The sequence below is a fragment of the Tympanuchus pallidicinctus genome, unplaced genomic scaffold, assembly GCF_026119805.1.
Source record: "Tympanuchus pallidicinctus isolate F22 unplaced genomic scaffold, pur_lepc_1.0 scaffold3, whole genome shotgun sequence".
NCBI classification, from domain to species: domain Eukaryota; kingdom Metazoa; phylum Chordata; class Aves; order Galliformes; family Phasianidae; genus Tympanuchus; species Tympanuchus pallidicinctus.
In genome coordinates, this window is record NW_026294747.1 from 53467471 (window position 1) to 53488719 (window position 21249).

The following is a 21249-nucleotide window of genomic DNA, read 5'->3' on the forward strand; positions in this document are numbered from 1 at the left end:
CCCATTTAGTACCAGCCCAGGCTGCCCAGGGCCCCATCCAACCTGGCCTTGAACACCTCCAGGGATGGACGGGGCATCCACAGCCTCTCTGGGCAGCTGTTCCAGCACCTCACCACTCTCTCTGTAAAGAACTTCCCCCTGACATCCAACCTAAATCTTCCCTCCTTCAACTTAAAACCATTTCCCCTTGTCCTGCTGTTATCTATCCTTTCAAAGAGTTGATTCCCCTCCTGTTTGTAGCCCTCCTCTTCATAGCCCTCCTTTGGAGGCTCTATAACAGTGATAGCTCTCGGTGTTTATAAGAAATGGGAGTAGTCAAGAATAAAACTAATCTGTGAGGTAAGTCTCAAACATGCCTAAGAGGCAAGTGTCTCCAAGACAGATGCAATCCAGCTGACAGCTGACTCGGAGGAATCCGTGAGCCCATTCCCCAGCTCCGCCATTCCAGGCTGTCAGCCCCCCCTCAGGTAAACAATAGAGAGGATCAAGGAATGACACAAAACTGCTTTGATCAGCAGCAACAGAAGATTAAAAGAAAACCTGTAGTGCTCTCACAAATGCAGACAAGCGCTAAGAAAATGGGACTATGGCAAGAACAGCTCACATTTCTCTGTGCACGTACACAAATTCAATCTTTTAACGTGACTAAATGCCTCCAAATCTTTCTTTGCTCTTAGTACAGCTCCTTCAATATTTTTACTGCTCTCTGTAAATTAATTTTCCTAATTTGAAAAGTCCTTTGCCACTTGATAAATGTAATTCATACCTAGTCTGTAAAGCGGAGACAAACTACTTGCAATTGAGAACTGCAAAAGAAATCAAGTATTTGATTGTTAAGCAACAATTAAGACATCTGGAGTACTTTTCTAGATGTAAATTCTAAAACATCTAGTTCTATGAAGTCCCATTACCTCATCACCTTGAAGTACACAGGAAGTTTCTACACAGAGGCAGAGAGCAACGCGCTTTTTGCATCTGTGAAGACAGAACACAAACTAACAAATCTGCACTGTGTCAAGGAAGTGCACTAACAAAGCAATGTAAAGGCAAGGGCAATGAGCTGCTATCAGAGGCGGCCTGGGGAGACTGCTGAGCCTCCATCTCAGAAGGTCTTTAGGAACAGGTTAGACAAGTCCCTGTCGGGAACATTTAAGTATCACCAAATCCTCAAAGCAGAAGTAGGAACTCATGACCTCAGGACCTCTGACAAGCACAGCAATTATGCAATTCCACAAGTAACAACTGCAATTTTGGTACCAAAGTTTTGCATCTTACTCATTTTTCTTCGTAGACCAAAAGTTCCACTCTTTATGAGGGAATCTGTCCTCTCTTGATTTTCAATATCATCTCTAGCAAGATTTCAGGAGATGGATTCAGTGATCTTTGCGTCTCCCTTCCAGCTCAGGATACAATGAGGTTACAACCATGCTTTCATAAAAGGTATTTACCTCTCCTTGAATCTATCTCTACCATCCGGTATGCCTACTTTTAAGTAAGCATCAAACACTACTACTGAACCTTCTGCATTAAAACATGTGGTTCAGTTAACTCTGTGCTGTTCCTTTAACATGTACTTTAATACTGGGCATTCACGACGCATGCAACTCCTGGCCAAAGCAGAGCATCAAAATGGCACACATACACTAAATTGTATCTTGTTAAAAAGAACAGCAGCACCAAAAAGTTATATTGGAACAATCTATTAATGTGTTTACATTATATGAATGATTTGCTGTTCCTTCTCAAGGCATGTAGGAAGTCAGCACTTCTCAAACGTGTAAAGTATTTCCATGTGCTTAAAGCATGATCTTTCCAAAACAAACAATGATTGAGAAATTTTTTATTATTCTTTATTTTCTTGCCAGCTGTTTTTTTGGACTTCCCTCTCAGCCACCTTCTTTCTTTCAGTCAGATCTCTCCTTATTGCTCACAGTAACACCTACTCAAGCAACAGCTTATTCAGAGCTATAAGACTCAGAAATGGGAACATCTCAATCTGATTTAAATGGTATTTTCCTCAGATCAGTTTACAAGGTGTCTCTGTGCTGTTGTTGCAAGTATTAGGTCTCCTTGGTTGTCAGGATGGAACTTGGGCATCCTACAGTAGAACTCAGAGGCCATTTCTTGCTGCCTTCTCTCAGTGCTGCTTCAGGCAAAGGAACAGAGCACAGGCTGACCAGAGCACCCCAGCAGCCTCTTCCCTGTGAGCCTTTTCCTAAGACTTGTTTTGTGTGACTAAAGCAATGTGCTTATTGCTTGAGATACACAGATGTACTGCTGAAATTTCATGCTGAAGAGTCAGGCAAGTGAACCCTTGAGCAACTCAATAAATTAAATATGGAGGAAGAGAGAGAAATAAATAAATAAGGGAAGGAGGCTTCCATTTCAAAAAGCATCCGATAAAGGGCAGATACACTACACCACTAGCTAGAGCCACTAGCTTCACTAATATATACATTTGTCTCCTTGTTTGCTCCTGTACAATTAACAGCTTTGGCATCATTTCATTCACTAAATTCCACTCATTACAGCTGTGCAAACTTCTGGGCTGAATTCTTATTTATACTGTATGTGCATATAAACATGTGCTGATTTAGCCATGGAAAGGAGCCTTAAAGCAAATGTACAAATATTTATTCTAACCGAGCAGTATAAAAGAGCCCAACCATAAAACAGAATCAGGGCAAGTGGTTCTGATTATGTCTGTGCACCAAACTGTTTAATTTTGACTATGGCATCTTTCCTAAGGCATTCCAAACATTAATCCTGCAGAGAGATACAGCAAGACGTAGAATCACATTTTCTAAATCCAGTCTCCTTTTCCAAGGCCAACAATGCATAAATGAAAGGAAGGGAAATGATAAATACTATCATTTACTTTGCTTTTCTTTCCCCCAAAACATTTCTTACCTACATTTAGAAAAACACTCATTAAGTGAATATAATGTGCTTAATGTTTACACACTTTGATATAATAGTAATTACACAGCAAGCGCAGAACCCAATTAAATGTTTTTGACTCAGTTTATGGGTTGAAGTGCACACGAAGCATTCTGATGATAGAACAGTTTTAAATAAAGTGTACCTGGCATACACTCCAAAAACAGAGTTCAAAAATTTAAGCACAGTTCTGCATGTATGCATTCAAAGCTTAACATCCCATCTTTAAATAGCAGGCTAGAGATTCGGTGAAGCAAATATATTTACTGCTGCTAATCACTCTCTGTCACACCGCTGTGAAGTTACAGGTACATTGTATACATAACCCCTTGGGACTGAAGTGAGCACTGTATGGGTCACAGCACTCAAAATCCAGTACCTTAGCCCTAAACTGAGTTCTGCCATTCAGCACTTCTTGCGTCCCTTCATTCATATATTTGTCTTCTATATGTATTGTCAGAGATCCAACAGCCCCCATTTCTTCTTCCTTCTTCACTTATCAGAAATAGATATCCTCCCCACCAGATCAATGCAATGTTCATTGCTGAAAACAAGTTATTGCTAACGATGGCAAAAAGTCAAAGCTAAAGCCACATGCAGTATTCTTTCTAGAAGTTACGATGAAGTGCTGAGGGAGGGCAGGCTCCCACTTGCAGAGCTGCTGTTACACTGACATACGTGTGCACCTGCTCACCAAACGTGCAACCCTTGAACGTCCACTCCAAAGAAGTGCTGTTGCTTTCAATATCTCACCCAGAGACCTGCTGGAAAGCACTGCAAAACAAATCCCCTCACCAGCACATCCTATTTCCTCTGCAGTAGGATTCTCTTTCATGGGGCTGCTGCCCAGCACACTGTGCCTAAGCTGGGACACAGCCACGTGTGCGAAAGGCACCTGCACCACAAGGGAACGAAGCAGCCTCGTGGTACAGATTCAACAGCTGACTCCTGCTGGAGCTCTAGACAACATTCAGTGCTGCTGAAAAACGCTACCCTTACATGCATGCTCTCTAAAACTAGTGTGCCTATTCTGACAGAATCAGTACGCCTGAACACATTACTCTCACTTGAGAACGTGTTGCAATTTTGTCTAGAATCACAACGACATGCTATGAAAAGATAAATATTCCATCCAGCTGCGGAAAAAGCCATGCATGGCACAAGCCTGATGAAGATTAAAAAGAAAATACCAATTAAACTCAGATCTCAAAGAAATCAGTTCCATCTGAAGTGTTTCAGCCGCAAGATCAACAGCTGAGCTAACAGCAAAGGAAGGAAAACGGCTGGATTTTATTTTATTTTAAACTTTAGGCAAATTCTAACAGCGCCAATAATAAATATATAATAAAGCCCAACAAAACAACAAACAAAAACCCAAAACAAAACAGAGCAGTAAAAATTGGGAAAGCAAGACCAGGAGGCTGAAACAGTTCCCTGCCACACAGATGGGATGGCAAAGCTGGAGAACAGCCGCAGCCTAAACAGAAGTGCTGCACTCACTTCACTTACCTCAGAGTCCCTGGCATTTGTCTAAGCAGCTTTGAAAGAGCACAACTTATTAAAAAGGTATTTTGAGAGACTTTTTTGTGTTTGGAACAGGATTTTGGATAATTGCTCCATGAGCTATAAAAGAAACAGACTGAAAAGCAGGAGCCGCTGCTGAACAGTTGTTTGCACAGGAAGCAATATTGTAGGAAAAGGCAATAATGAAGAACAGTTAATTTGACCTGAGCTGATGAGGTCAACGTTTTAAAAGAAATAGCTCCACATAATGTAAAATAAGAATGCTATTTCCCATTAGAATAATACAGCAAGTGTAACGCCACAAGAAACCCATTCCTTAGCACATGTTATGCTCAGTTTAGTAGTAACGTGCATTCCTGAGGTGTCCTAGACATCCTGTGTCTGACAAAGATTCATTTCACTGAAATACTGATTTGACTGCTGCCTCCTGCGAGCTCTGACTGCTTCAGCCTGCACACTGCTCTCATGGCTTCCAGTTACAACAGTCTGAAACTACGGCGACTGGAATAAAACCCTGATAACATTCAGACACTAAGTTAAACGCGACGTCGCCGCTGTGATTTGGACAGTAAAGGAGCCGAAGCAGATATTTCACTCTTAATTTGCTGCCATTCAGAGGTGCTGTTGACAGGAGATGGAGCCCGGCTCAGCGGAAGAGACACTAGGTCAGGAATTCAGCAGGGCTGGATCCTATTCCTCCTTCCGCCGCTGCTCTGTTGTCTAATCCTGGGCGAGCACATCGCCTCCGGGCATCTGCTTCCCTCCCTCCCCAACACTTCTATTTGAACTGCAAATTCATAACGACCATCTTGGTGATGACGAAGCATGTATTCTGCACCAATGCTTCTATTAATAAATCCTCCCACTGCCATTAAGTATTAAAACAGAAATCCTGAGAGAAATTGAATGATCAGTGAGAAGTTATATTCCTTTTGAGTTATTTGGATACGAAATGCAGAGGAAAGCTTTCTCAATGGTAAGCAGGCCAGAGGACACCCACACTCGTCTACATACTTGGACAATCCAGTTAGAGGAAACTGAGTTTTTAACTACATGAATTTACTTCAAGAATACTATCACTGGAGGCTAAGCACCCCCAGGGACCTGGGAAAGGGAGCAAAGACACTGTAAAACAAAAAGCAACAGAAAAGGAAGAAGATATGCAGCCTGAAATGGGCTTAAGATAGTCTGCACTCGGGCCACTCTAAGGGATTCATTTGGACTTACTACAGACACATAAATAGCTGGGTCCCAGGCTCAGAGGTTTGCACATTCCCAGTTCATGATGAATTAAAGAGGAGTTGAATATCTCTACACTTTTATGTGTTTTTAACCCCAGATGTACTGTAAAGCGTGTAACTACAAGCACCAAAAGGCTCCCACAGTCCTGTAAACACTAGATTTACAAAAAAAAAAACAAAAACACTAGAATTACTGTAGTATAATGGATTCCTGCTTACATTCATACATTGCCATTAACATACAATGCATAAGAGCACCTCTCCCACTTTAAAAACTAGTTAAAGCCATCTCCCAACCAGAAATGGTCACTATATACACCAAGAAATGGAAGAACGGTTCTGTTCCCAGACATGACATCTGTTTTGCACACCCTGGTAAGCCCTAGAAACAGTATTCATTTCTAGTAACCACTGCTCTTCTTTGGTCTGGTACTAAAATCTGACGTGCATGCATTGGTAAGCAATATTTTCAGCATTACTGCACTAAGTATAATTGTCATAATTTCTCTTGCAGCTTACACTGATGAGATTAGATATAATGAGACTAATATTTTACATATTCAAATATGCTAAAATCCTGTTCCTTATTATGATAAGTGTGATGAGCAGAAAATTCTGAAGAGCCTCTATCCCCACTTGGGGAGGCCAAATCACACTGACTGACAGGCGGCTGTGCTTCAAGCATGGAAGATACAATGTACTGAAATTAATTTAAAATATTAATGAGATCCAGTAGAATGCAAATAAAAAAGTAAAGCAACTCCTGCCTGAAAGGAGCAAAACAACAGTTTAATAAAATGAAAAATGAAGATGGAAACTCTAGCCCCTGGTCTAATCGTCTTTCATGTGCTATAGGGGATGCTCTTGCTCAGCTTACCAGGGACAGCCATTCCCTCCCTCTTGTAAGCACAGGAACTCCACAGAACTTATATGACACCTTAAATGAGCCAACTTCCTTGAGCTCAGCCCAAGAGACTAGAATGGGCATGCCTCTTAATTCACAAAGCAAGAAACTTGTCCAATTATCAGTCAGGCTGATGAGCACCACTGACCATGACCATCCCAGGAAAAACACTCATGTTAAAGCTGAAAAAGAAAAAGGCACTGCCACAACTGGCGTGTTTGTAAAGCCTTTGTGTAAACTGAAGTTCCAGATCTGCCAGCATCTCAGCCAGCTTTACTCGGGTTCCCTTCCTTTGAACAAAATTAAAGACAACATCCACTAGAAAAGATCAGCTGGGGAAAAATAAAGGGATGAATGCACATCTGCATGGTGCAAGAACCTTTAATGGTGGGCCCAGAATAGAATTTTGAAAGCAGGCAGATTGTGTACACTAGGATTACAGAAAAATAAAATAAAATCAACCCGGAACACATTATGTATCTTAGGTGAGTCTCAAGGTAGAATGTCATCCAGTGCTGTCACTACATCATCAGCTGCACCAAATCACAATCAACTACTGCTTTTTACAAAATGAACTCATTCTGAGCCAAAAAACATGCATTTGACAACAGTAACTTTCCAAGGGGCATCCTTGTCCTGATCTGAAAACATCAAGAACTAGAGATTTCGTCACATTCCACAGTCAGTTTTAACATGAGACCAATTAACCACTGGAACACTGTGAACTCTGAGGTCTATTTGTTCCTCCAGTTTCTATTAAGCTCCTATTTGTTTAACTAAGGTTACCAGTTCTTGCTACACTAGCTGTTGTGCTGTTCAGACCTGGCTTTTTCTGCAGCGAGGAGGTGCTTATTGCACACTGAGTCACAGCATAACCTTCTCATGAACTACAGGCAGAACTCAGCACAAAGCATAACCTACCACCTTTGAATGAACTTTCTTGCTTTCAAAACTGTCAGCAGAATGCTTCAGTGTATGAGTCTTCCCAACACTGCATCCAGGAGAAATCCCTTCATATTTTATTGCAGTACTATTTATACACTGAAGGTTCACGTGCATTGCTGTGGTTGAGGGTCAGATTCATTTGTACGGTTAGTTAAACTTCCAAGCCCTCTTCACAGAGCCCAATATTTATTCTGCTATTTATAATTTTGTGTTTAGCCATATTAAGACACAGCTCATTCAGAGGAGGCCATCTTGCCAAAACTGCCCTGGAAATTGCCAACTTGCATGTCACTCACAGAAATCCAGCATCTGCTTCCCAGCACTGCACGATGTCCTTGCAGAACACTCCTTCCAGAAATATTCCCATTGTGTGGCAACCACCAGCTACAATAGGCATCACAATTAAGGCAGAGTATCAATATTCTTCTTTTTGTCCAATGCAATTTCTATGAACTCCTAAGTAATGTTGTTACATAATTAAATCAGGCATCCTACAAAGAAAGTATGGAGATAGGCAACTTTCTCAAGGTAGCCTGTAATTTTAATCAGTATGAAATTAATTTTGTTTGATGGCATCCATCTTCCACAGAACACGAGGCACTAACTTCAAATATCCTCACCTTTCACTTTTATTTTAATCTTTAACTGTACTTACACTTTTTTTAATATATATCTAAGATCAACCAGGGTGGAGGGTTTTGTTCATTCATCGGAAACCGAACAAATAAAATCAGTCACCTAATCACACTTCCTGAATACAGACAAAACAAAACAACAATCAGTTACCAGGAGTATCTCTTCTTACTGTAGATAGCAAGATTTAAGTGTCACAATGTTAGAAATCTCCTCATCCAAGTCCTTTCCCATTTTTGAACGAAGTTTACTTAGGGCTGCAGATTTGAAACGTCTGCAATTGCTTAATACGACTTAAAATCCATCTACAAATAAATTGCAAAGTACTTCCATTGTCCTCATCATGTAGTTAAGCTACACGGAAGCTTAACTTAGCTCTCTAAGTGAAGTTGGAAATACAAACAGCATAAAAAAGTCTGAAAATATGTTCTAACAGCAATTACAGGAATTCCAGTGGAATATTTTCTAACAGAATCCACAAACACTTTTGTCTACCAGTTTTTCTACACACAGAAAATATCCCACAAAAATGACCTTTCTACCCCCCAGGTCTTAGACTGTAAGAAGAAAAAGGAAGAAGACAGAGCTTTGTACTACAGAAATGCAAAAGAACAGTGTGCAAGAGCTGACACTGCTCTTAGCAAAGTAAGCTGCAAATGCTATTACAGTGCAAACTCTTTGGGGGAAACAGACAACGAACATAGCCCAGATATCCCTGACAAATCCAAACTGACAAACTGATTAATTGATGGGAGAGTAGTTTGCACAGTTTACTTTTTGCTTTCCTTACTTTCTGGTTTGCCAGGAGGGTAGGGAGTGTTGGTTATTTTCAAGACATCATTTAGCATTATCAACTCTAAAAAAAAAAAGACTAAGAGAAGAGCAGGAATTTTTTAAAAAGCAGGAAATCAGGTACAAAAGAGATTAACAGCTCATACTCCATCTACACCCCTCCTATGTCCCAAAAAATAGATTTATTTATCTTACATTTCCATGCACCACTAGATGCAGACTTTGTACCACGTTGAGACATAAATGCAGGAATGACGACAGATCTTTAGCTGTCACTACAGTAGCAACACTTGAAAAAATACTTGCTGCTTCCTGAATTCCAGTAGCAATGAAAACCACTCAGCATCATTTTCAGTGTTGTCTATCCACACTCACTGATTATTTCAGTGCTCAGAGCAAACTTGGAGAGTGCAGTCTTTTAAATTTCAACTTCCAAAATTGTTACACAAATGAGAGACAATGTAATTCAACATACAGCACAGCACTGCTGAGGAAAAGGTATAGCTTGTTTTTAGACAACTATGGAATGAAAAGGTTTCATACATTCCAAGAAGCTGAATAATGAAATATGTAGGCTGTTCTTTTCCAATTACATAAATAGAGATTCAATTATTCAATACAACATGCCACTCTGGTTAAAATAACCTTAAATTTCAAATCAGGAAATATGGTGTCTTTTGAAAGACATTTAAAAAAAAAAACAAACGCAAGCATTTTGAAAGAATGCTTAAAAACAGTCAAAGAAGAAACTTACCATTTTGATGCCAGTGGAAAATGTGACTGGTTTGACAGGTTTGGGTTTTTCCAGTTGCATTTCTAGCTGAGTAGATCTGTCTTTATGCTGAGCCAAAAGCAGCGAAGCAGGAAGACTGGAGCTCTCCTGTAAGCATAAGAATAAACATCTGAATACTGAACCAGAGAAATACTAATTAATGCTGCATCCGCTTCAAAACTGCAAGCTGTATCTGAAAGGGCATCCTTAGCAGAGCAGTGTAATGCTAAATATCCTCTATACAAAAGAAGAGTTCTCAGAAAGAAAAAGCTGCAGTAACACCATAAATCAGAGTAACCTGCAACTAATGATTTTTATAGAATCCACATTAAAGACAATGTAACAGGCTCCTTATTCCAACCAGCCAAGGTGACCGTATTTATTAAAATTAAAAAGTAAAAATAAAAGCTTAATCAGAGAAGGAATAATACAAAGCAGTAGAACTCGGATCAGATGTTTATCTAAGACACATTCTTTCTACCAATGAACTCAGACCAGTTTGAAATTGTTTCCCATTAGATTTCACCTGAGGCCGTTTGGAAATGATCCTTGCTCTGCTTTGCACAATGGCACTATTGTAAGTGCAACCAACAGCATATTTATTTTCTCCTTCACCAACTTATTTTTAGGGAAGCCAGCCAATTTTTTTTAAAATATATAAAAGTAATAAAACGAATAGTTAAGCAAATTAGCTACTAAAATTCTCATGTAGGCTACAACAGAATGATTATTAACATACATCTATGTACTACATTATGGAGAGAGTCAGAAATTATTGACCTTTTTTCTAATTTTCTAATCAACTAATGTGAGTATCCACATGCACACCGAGTCCCCCTGGGCTCCCAAGCTAGAACAGAAGTGAAGCTGAAAGCAGTGAAGAAGTTCAGAATAGATTATTCCCAGAGTTCTGCAGGGTACCATTTTTCACACAACACTCAAACCAAGCAAACATTGAACCGTGAACCACGCTGCAGCAGACTGGATGGTGATTTTCATTTCTGTTTTAGAACAGTTCAGAGGAAGAAGTTGGAAGCTTTTTAAAGCTGCACGATGCCTTGCTGTCCACAGTAGCCTGAAGAAATCTCTACAAGTGCTCATGAAGAAAGGTTGTGTTTTACACCTATGATTCCCCCATCACTCTCCCTCCTCTTTCTTCTCGTTTCTTACACTCACTTCATCTCATAACAAGGTAGCAACTGCTAAAAGCAGAAAAATCTCACAGGAAACCGGCTCCACAATGGCAAACGTCAGACACGGAACCTTCCTGATATTTCAGCAGTTCCCAAGGTGGAAGAGGTTTAAAAATCTAAATTGTAAAGATGAGATTCTTGCACAGCTGGGAGAAAATCTGTACCACAGAAGTTTCAGCTGACAGTCCACATCTCCAAAGCATTTCACACACCCACAGCCATCCTGCAGACACCGGGAGCTGCTGGCTCTCAGAGTTCAAGGATTGTCGATTCTTCTAATCTCCAGATTTAACACTGCAGGGTACTTCAGCTCATCTGACCACATCGTGTTCCTTAAACATTCACTGCATTTCTGGCACAATAAGGGAAGCCAATTTTTATACCAACTTCATAACAGCTCGACATCAGCGCAATGGTTGGTAACCAGATTACACAACTGTGGGAAATCACCACAGTGCCAGCAAGCCACCACATTCGTCATTGTTTGTCCTTCCTAACATGCACATAGTCCTCCTGTTAACTATTAACACCGAAATACAAATCAAAGATCCAATCCTGTAAGCACTTATTCACACCAGCAATTTTCTGTATGGGAAAAGAAAAAAACCAACCAGGTAAGCTACTTACATGTAAAAATTTCTGAAATATGTTTAAAGAAGCCTGAGGCTCTGGCAAAAGGTGGATGCTTGACATCTTTAAGACACCTTGACCTCTGTGTGATTCCAAACTACTGCATGGCCCAAGGGGAAGACGCCTGTTTGCCAAGTGCTGTAGTGCCATTCTGCTCCTATCTGTGGAGTGCAGGCTCTTGAAGAGCTAAGTGTAAGTCCCACATCACAGAAGACATCTAAGGGCTGTTCTGTAAACCTCTGTATACAGATGAGTTTATACAGTAAATAAAGGAAGTGCTTTAATATTTTATTAAACCCTATTGCCCAAGTTTAGAGGCTTTAAAAGAGGGGAGAAAAAAAAACTTAACCACACATCTCTTCTAATAAAAATGTAAAATACATTTGAGACTACAAGCCTAAATTACAATGAGGTGTCGTGCTTTTCAAGTGGGAGGTTTTATGGCAAAAGAGGTCACTTGTAATGAAGGTTATATAAAATCTGCTTCACTGAGTAGTGGGAGGCAAAATGGGCAACAGGTAACAGAGCAGGATTGGGAGCTGAAGCACACGACTGTTCTTCCAGCAGCGTGCAGAGCATGAGCCACACAAAACCTGATCCTCCTTGCATCAAACCATGCCAGCCTTCCTCCCCCTGCTCCCAGCGGAGACCAAGCTCTCGAAGGCTCGGCCTCAAGGCCAGACCTTTCTGCAAGCCCTGAGCAGCCCAGAACCCAGAGCCTGCTGCTCAACATTTTAAATACCAAGCATTTCTGTGCCTATCTAAATTATAAGCTCTTTGAAAACAGGACAGTATACTTGCATGCAAAATTCTCCTGCTGAAAGTGCATGGGGCACGCTCACTTCAGGTGCTTTTCTCTTATAAACCCAAAACCTCTCCGTCACTCAAAACAGAGGGAAGAGAGCACCTGCTGCACAAGAAATATGCCTTAAGTGTTCTCTGAACATCCAGGGCAGGGAAAAAACTGGGAAGAAAAAAAAAGTCACCAAGAGCCAGGTCACATGGCTGCAGGTCCCAAACACCAGGTGATCCGTTCAGAATAGAGCATCTGAATTCATAGGGTGAACGTTGGCATTCCCACCTCCCTCCACTCACAGCCCTGCCAAGCCAGCATTTCTGCCATTGATATCCTGGTATCACTGCAGACAGAGCTTAACCCTAGTGGTTTTGGTACAGTACCATCCAACACCACAGATCTTTTCTTTTAATTTAATTCCTTACACTGCTCCTGCTTTTGCCACATTTCTCAGCACAGCACGCATTTCAATTTTAAGCATGATCAGATTCATTTTCAGATACGTAGCACAGCATTAGATGGATTTAAGAGACCATAGGAAATGTTTATTTGTTTAACAACTGCTGGTTTTCCAGAGACTTTATAAGTCATTGTACAAACACCTTAATGCTGGTTTTATAAACCTTTAGTATTACAAAATAAGTTTTGATCCAAATTTGAGTTGACAGTGCCCCCTTCACAAACAGAGACAGAACCTAACTTTAAACAACTTAAAGTTGCCCAGTTTCCCTCATCAGCCTTTAAAATCACCTTTCTGTTATTTTTAGAATATTAAGATGTATTTTAATAGCAGTACATATGCAATCACAGTTAAAACTACCTATTTGGGTCATGTTTTAAGGATTATTTATAACCATTCTTACCTCAAGCCATCTGGTGAAGTACGTTTCCAGTAAAACCAACTGCAGTGTAAAAGAACAACACTAGTTTCTAGTAAATTAAGGCTTCATTTTAGAGCAGGATTGAACTAAGTCAGAAACCAGTTCAAAATCCCTTTTCTGAGACAATAAATTTGAGTTTGCAGTGCAGCTTTTATGAATTGATCCATTGCTCAAACTGTTCCCAATCATGGGGGGATTGTAAGCACTTATACCTTCAAAATGAAAAGAACCTACTGGATGCAACGTTACAGGCTTGAAGGATTCTCAGGGAACCTTTCTGCTCATCTCTGCTCCATACTATAAACAATGAAATAACAGCTCCTTTAAACAAACCAGGGAAAGGTTTCCACAGCCCCTGGCTTCGAAAACAATAGGCTCTTCAGGAGAGCTCCCACAACCCCTGAATTGCACACTGACACTCTCTCTTCATGCCCTGGCTCAAAGAAGAATTCTCTTTTTCCTGGAAAATCAGGGAAGTGTTTCCCTCTTAAATTAAAAATCAAGAGTTCAAAGCAGGAATTAAGGTTATACTCACTTAAGATACTGAAATGAGACAAATTCTGAATTAAAATCTGCCAAGAAGCTTTAAACCACACGTGGACATAACTGCATACTTTGTAAGTACATGCATACATGCTTCTTTTGTAATGTTATACACAGACTGTTTTCAGGAGTGACAGAAGGTGTGAATGTTTGTGCAGGGGTGTCAACACACATATAGGAAAAAAAACTGAGAAGTGAATCTTGATTAAAGAGCAGGTATTTTTCTGAGCTTCTCTATGGCCAAATTTCAAATACAGAAAGATAGCAAAGTTAGCCAAAAACAAGATTAAGACCATTTCTAGGAGTTAAGTTTCTCTTCAGAAGCCTATACACCCTTCAAATGAATCCAACGTTTGTTCACATCAGAAGAAGCATCTCATGCACAGAATGCCCACCATAAGAGAACATGACAGGTTCAGAGCAAGAAAACTTCCTCTTCTATTAGCTGTTCAGGAAGGTGCTAAGCCTCAAGTCTTCTTTCCAAGCTTCCCTGTGAGAAACTCTCTCCTTGAAACCTGGGAAAGCATTCCAGGACTAGCCCTGCCTTTATGCCCTTCACTAGGCACTCACTCAGTCCCCTGCTGAGCAGAAGACAGTGAATGAAAAAGTCTTTACGCTGATCCAACACAGAGATTCCTGTGTGATCCATACCCAGCCTATTACTTAGTTGCTCTGACTCAAAATGGGTTGACCAATGCTCAATTAAGTCACAAAAATAGTTACCTGTTCTTCATTTTTCTACTGTAGAAGTACCTGAGCTCATAAAGTCGCTCCTGATTACTGCTTTGCTTCAGCATACCAGACTGTCAGCCACAGATATTCACGACTGCTTAACAGTGACAAGATTTCATATTATGATTGAACCAACTTATGTAGCTCCTCTCTACCTCTTCGCAAATTCCCTGCTCAGACATACACCACAGCAGAAGCAATTATCATCAGCTGAAGGAAACAGAAGTAGGCAATTGCACAGGCTACACCATAGCAAAACTCATTCATTGTACATCAGCTTTGACATGGAGTAGTGACTGCATCAGCTATCTAAGTGAAAATCTGCATCTTGTGGCTTTCACATTGTCAAGCTGAATGGAAGTCCACACTTTCATGCTCTCTTTTCTTTACATACACAGTGCAGTATCAACTGTTAAGGAAACTGATACAGTGGCTACATTCATTAAGGACATTTCTGAAATAAAAACCTTCTAAATTTGGAGGAGTCTTATTTGGATCTTATCAAGAATCAATTTGGCACTGAAATATCCAAGAATGCTCGCCCTATAATTCCTGAGCAGCATTGGAAATTCTGGACAAATGTGTCCATTCAGTCTATGAGCTAGTGGTGATATCTCAGAAGCATCCTCCCACTAGCCCTTGGCTTACCAAAACTGTTCAGAGTTCTTTCTAGCATTGCAGTAAGTGGAAGGAGACAGAAGAGTAGCATAAATCATGCAAGACAGGAAAACAGAAAGGGGCAGCTCGGTTAATTCCACAGTGAATTGAAAGATATGTATATAAACCCATCTGGTATTTGCTCTGGTACAGAGCATTCAAAGCCTCCAGCTTCATTACTCACCAGTTCATCCAGGAGTGCTTGTTTATTCTTCCTTTTCATCATCTGTTGTAGCTGTTCCTCTTTCTGTTCAAGCAGTCGCCTTTGTTCATTCTCCTGTCGTTCCACCTCTAAAGCTTCCTCCAACTCTTCCTGCTCCCGGGTCTGAAATGGAAACATGAAAAATTGACTCTCAGCAATCTTCATCCTTGCATGGACTTGCATCTCTTACAACTTTTCTGCCTATCAGAGGACATAGGGCAGACCAATCAATGGAAAAGCAGCCAAATTTTACCTTTTAATGCTCATTATGGATGACAATTCCTACCCTTCTCCTGCTGCCTGATGACTGATTTTCACCTTGCTGCTGTAGAAAAAGTACCCATCCAGATTTTGGCTCTAAATGATAGAGAATGACAATGGCTTTTCCTTTTATCTTAGCAGTAAAATGAAGGCATCCCTCTTTGCTCCCCCACACTCTACTTCTCAAGAGATGTAAGAAAGTGACAGAAAATATAATTTCACAAAACTTTTCCTCATCACCCTTTTCTAGATCAGCTGCATCTTGTGTGCAAAATTCTGTTTATCAATGGCATAGAAGTGTATGAACTAGAACATATTTATGAATGAATATCTTACAGGTGTAGAGATAAGTGAGGTATTTTTCCTATGACTTGAATAATACTTGTGTGTATTATTCATGTATTATTAGGTGTAGAACAGAAACAGCTCACTAGGACAAAGATGACTGCGTTTTTGTTTCAGGATTAACTCCTAAAGATAAAAAAGGCTTTTTAAAACTGCTGAGTTAACTGTATTTAAAACTCACAGTGGAACTAAAAAGAAGAGGGCTGAAAAAGAGACAACCACTGAAAGGGGAAAAAAAAAGATTCAAAGTGAACAATGTTATACAGAAGAGAGAATCAAAAGAATGCCGATCGGAGGAAAGATGGCATAGAGCAATTACATACAGAAAACATCTTCCCAAATCTTCCTTCCACAAAATAATGAACCAAAGGAAGATCCAAAATAAATGCAGAGAGTACTAAAATCATATAAAGTTTAAATTCTCAGTTAATCCACTGAAAGGGCTTAAGCAGAACATTACTGCAGCTAAGAGCTTAGAAAAATCTGTTCCTGTAACACAACCCAAAGTCGCATCACAAAGCACAGTGGTGTGACATAGGCCACAATATGCTCACAAACATCCTGTTAGCAGGAAGATCAGGCTGCTGGGTCCCAGATGGGCCCAGTTACTCCCTGCTGCAAGAGCTGAGAAGATCTCAGTGCTTGCACTGAGTCAATGAATGATGCCTTCATTCTACAAGTAGCAGTGACATTGGTGAACAGAAGGTCAACAAGATGCCTTCTCTTCACGTTCAATGAAAGGAAATAAACAAATAATAAAAAATCCTCCCATTGCTAACTGAGCCTCCCATTGCTTATTTCAAAGAAGTAATACGTCTAGTTAGTTCAGTCAACAGAACTAAGAGCTCAGGGTCTATAAACACTCCAAGCTTCTTCTATGTTTATGCATAAAAACTGCCTGGACTTTGTAATGAAACAAAAGCAAAACTGTAAGAAAGTGCTGACAGATCTGAAAAACCAGCCGAGAATAATCAGAGCCAGGAATAAGTAAACTAATATACAAACCTAAACTGGATCGGGCTACAGCAATAACAGAAGAACAAGTCAGATAAAATTCTTTCTGAAAGGAAGACCAAACAAAACAATAATAACAAGAGAGCTCGACAGGCAGCAAGGGTTGTATCAAGCTTCAAGTTAGTCCGGACACAGTTCCATGACCTGAAGAAATAAAGATGATCATACTGAAGGCCTGGGGCAAAGTCAAAACAAAAGAAGAGAAAATATGATGTGCTACTTGATCACTACTGATTTTGAATTTCTTGTATGATTTTCTCCTCTCTACTGAAAATATGTTGACATGAGCGATCCAAAAGTTGTTTTTCTCTTGTAGCACTGTCATACAAGAGAAAAACAACCTTAGGAAAACTCATGTCAACATATTTTCAGTAGAGAGGAGAAAAACTGCTGAGGTCTCGGGTCCAATATGGGTTTCAACTTTGGTCCTTTCTGCCTGCCAAAGAAAAATTCAAACTGGAAGAGGATAAGGGTTAAAATAAATAAGTAAATAAAATAACATGTATCAAGTGTGATGGAAAATATCAATGTTTCCTCAGAAGCAAAACAGGACAGTGGACACTTATTTGTCAGTCCAGCAACTAAGGGACAAAAACTGACCATAAGAAGTTCAGGCTTGAAGTTACAACATCTTTTCCCATTCAAGGAGAAAAGGCATTCTAAATTCTGATATGAAGAGCTAGAGGGAAAAAAAAAAAAAAGCATCATTTCAGCTTTCAGGAGAGGGGTAAATTAATGGGCAAGATTGTGCATTTTTGTAATAGCAACTGTGTCAAGTCTATTATTTAGTTTCAATTGTTCAAAAATAAAAGAATCCAGACTTACAGGAGACCTGCAGACACGCAGACTTGCCCAGCTTCCACAAAACAGCCTCTAGCACAGCAAGTCCACTCGTTAGAGGATACAGAAGACCCAGAGGGTTTAGGTGTGTACAGAGTATTACTGTGCTGCTTGATGTGATCACACTGCTAGCACACAGGCTGTCTGCAAGTCAAGTACACGAACGGGAAATGGGCAGCAGGTAAAGCACACTATTCTTATGGCAACACTAGAGGTTGTGTCTGCATTGTAAAATAAGAGCCAAATATTTGCAAGGTCTCTTGCAGCTCTAAAGCAGAGGGTATCGCACAGTGTCACACACAGGATAACAGATCAGAGAGATGGTCCCCTAGGGAAATTTCCTTGCCTTTAGGAGGAAGAGGTTCAAACAAACATTTTTCAGATTCCAGTCTCCTCCTGTGAAATCCTAGTGCTAAAGAAATCGCTGGGAGTTTTGCCACAGACTTCAGGGGAGTGAGGATTTCACCCCTACTGATCTGAAAGCCAGTCCTTAGTGCGACTGGAATACAAACACAAGACCTTGTTAAGTCACACTCTGGGCAGACATTTTCCTTCAAGAACCAATAAAAATGTGTATTTTTATACTGAACAAGTACTTAACAGATTGAACTTTTCTTACAGAAGGAAATGTTTGAAAGTTTATTTTTAAGGAACAAAATGATATCTGAGCCATATTTTAGCAAATGCATCTTCAAAGAACTGTGTGTTCTGCATATAGATCATATATACAGTGCTCCCGATGTTACTGTTATCAGCTCTCAAACAAAAGTTTAAATGTTTGTTTCAACATCTTTCATTTTAAATTTTGCATAAGCCAGACCTGTGCTTTCCTTCAGTTTAGCAGTTCTCTCTTGGGAGCTTCATAATGTCTGCATCTGGATTCCTTTTAGCATTCAGATGAGAAAGGAGCGATTGTCCTAGCTTAGGAATGAAGTTGGTCTCTCCTGGATATTGTCCAGTGAGACTGCCAGCACAATGTAGTGGTGATGTATTAAATGCAGACTTCACTGCCTGTCCCTCTTTTTAAATGCCTTCCAAAATGAAAGATAATTGCATTTCAACTATCAATTTCATCTCTTCAAGCAGCACTAAGTATCATTATCACAGAATATTAGCATATTGCAGTTTTTGAATACAAAGTGAAGTATGCATAGTGCCTTCAGTTTTGGCTTGCTGTTAAGATATTTTAGAAAGTATGTCACTTTGAAAATCCTTTAATTCTTCTGCTAATGAATAAGAATTGTAAGGGAGAAGAGAAGTTAAACTAACCAGTTTTATCTTGTTTTTCTGAATGACTTCTTTGTTATCCTTCTGGTACAGCTCCATTTTCCTTTTAGTGTTCTCCAAATCCACATTGTTAGTCAAGTTAAACACTGCATAAATATTGGAAAGACATAAAGTAAAAGTATTAGGTCAGTATGCATTTCTATCACAAGGAAATACTATTCTTATTCACTCCATCACTTTCAGCAACAAACACAAACATCACAATAATAGAATTTAGAAATGCCTTGTAGAACAAGACGCAGCTTGCTAAATCCCTGCAAACTTCAACAGAAGCCAATAGAGTTTCAGGTTTATACATCTGTACTAGAGACAGGCCTGAGTCTTGCACCCTACTTTATGAAACTGATAATGATGCACGTGAATTATCATGATGCTGTCAGTAATAGACTGAGCTTCTTAAGTAGCAGTTGCAGCTATGTTCCAGTTAAATGACATTAGCTAGTTAACCAGCTCCAGGTAGATGAAGTTTGACTAAACACATACATATTAAAACAAGGTTAGAAATTAAGTTGTTACATTTCATAAGATAATCTCCGTAGTCTTTGTGCATTAGATAATCAGATTTTTCAGGTATGCAGATCAGTTTCACAATTCAATGAGTTAAAAGGCATCAGTGTACAATTACCTTTACTATGAAGAATCTGCAGATGCATCCAGATTAATTGGTTATAATGATATTCTTTCAATGCCTCTTGATAGTGACAGGCTAGATCTCACATAATTATGAGCAAACAGAGTTGGCCAGCAAGCTCCACAGTTTTGCAGAACATTCCTAACTGTCTACATACAGCATGGAATACACCTCAAGAATTGATTGGTTTCTACAATCAACAGTTTAAAAGATGGTTTGGATGACCAGTAATTCAATACAGTGCCTGAGTCTTACACCTCTAGGTCACTAGTTCAATTGTGGGCAAAGTGAATTCCAGCAGAAAGCCATTATCACTGGGAAGTCGCCCAGTGTTCGATATCAAGAGTGGATGTCAGGCTCACATCCACAGCCCTAAAGCTTGTGAAGACCATAAATGTACAGCAATCTTCCCAAAGATCTCTAAGAGCTTTGTAACACATCTACTGTAAGCTTACAAGAGCAGCAGAGAAATTCACACAGCCAGTGACGAATCCCTTCCAAGAGAATAGCAGCACAGCAATTGCACAACCAGCAAGGGAAGGAGTTGCAGTGAAAATGCCAGCAACAGGAACTGGAAGATTTTTATTTGGTTCTCTGTTCCTAGTCTTCGTAAGTGACTAGAGCTAACTGAACCCTGTGCATGGGTACCACTGCAAAATCATTTGTGTAAACAAGACTGAGAGAAATAGAAGGCGAAAGAACGATATCTGTGTTGCTCCCCATCAGAATAGCACACATCTCAGTTTGGTTAACATCCCTTATTCTTTTCTTCTCTTCACAGGTAATGTGGCAGAAATTAACTTTCAGGAGGGCTCTACATAAGACAAACCACCCATAACCTAGATTGGCAAGACCGTTGAGAGCAATCAGAGAAACAAAAAAATGAGATTTCGGTTAGATTTTATGAGGAAATTCTTTACTCAGAGGGCGGTAAGGCATTGCTGCCCAGAGAAGCAGTCGGTGCCCCATCCCTGGAGGTGCCCAAGGCCAGGCTGGATGGGGCCCTGGGCAGCCTGAGCTGATGGGTGGCAACCAGCCCACAGCGTGGAGTTGGAACCTCCTGGACTTTAAGTTCCCTTCCAACCTAATCAGTCTGTGATTCTATAAAATCAAAGCAAGAGATCAATTAATGGGGATAGACAGGGGAGATCTGCAGCGTAAGAGTCACCGGCTACTGTTGGACTGACCCAGCAGTACAGACTACACTTCTCCCAGGCACAGGAGTTGCCTCTCCCCCTGTTCTGACTGCAGGATTCTGGGTGCTCCATGGTGTCTGCAAAACCTTCCAGTAACCTGAACTGTGTCAGTACAGGCAATGGACAAGTGCCAGAGATGGTGTAAGGGAAGTAATAGAAATGTAAAAACACTCTCTTTCCAGGAGTACAGAACTAACACTTTACTTCTATCAGAAGCATTCAGTCTTTCCTTGAACCACAGCAAAAAGGGCTAGGCAGGATATAGCTGAAGAAATTCACAGCCTTAAACA

At 40.2% G+C, this 21249-nt stretch overlaps 1 protein-coding gene across 7 annotated transcripts in view; it reads right to left on the reverse strand.

Annotated features, from left to right (window-relative positions):
* Positions 1 to 21249, reverse strand: part of MNAT1 (MNAT1 component of CDK activating kinase) — a 115381-nt gene that overhangs the window by 55303 nt on the left and 38829 nt on the right. For all 7 annotated transcript variants that reach the window (XR_008209633.1, XM_052696270.1, XM_052696267.1 and 4 more), the window contains exons 4-6: positions 19115 to 19218; positions 15368 to 15508; positions 9734 to 9859 (exon numbers count right to left, since the gene is read on the reverse strand). Coding sequence is in view for 6 of the 7 variants with exons in the window: in XM_052696270.1 (XP_052552230.1) it covers positions 9734 to 9859; positions 15368 to 15508; positions 19115 to 19218 (371 nt within the window). In the remaining variant the exon portion in view is untranslated. The remainder of the gene's footprint in view (positions 1 to 9733; positions 9860 to 15367; positions 15509 to 19114; positions 19219 to 21249) is intronic.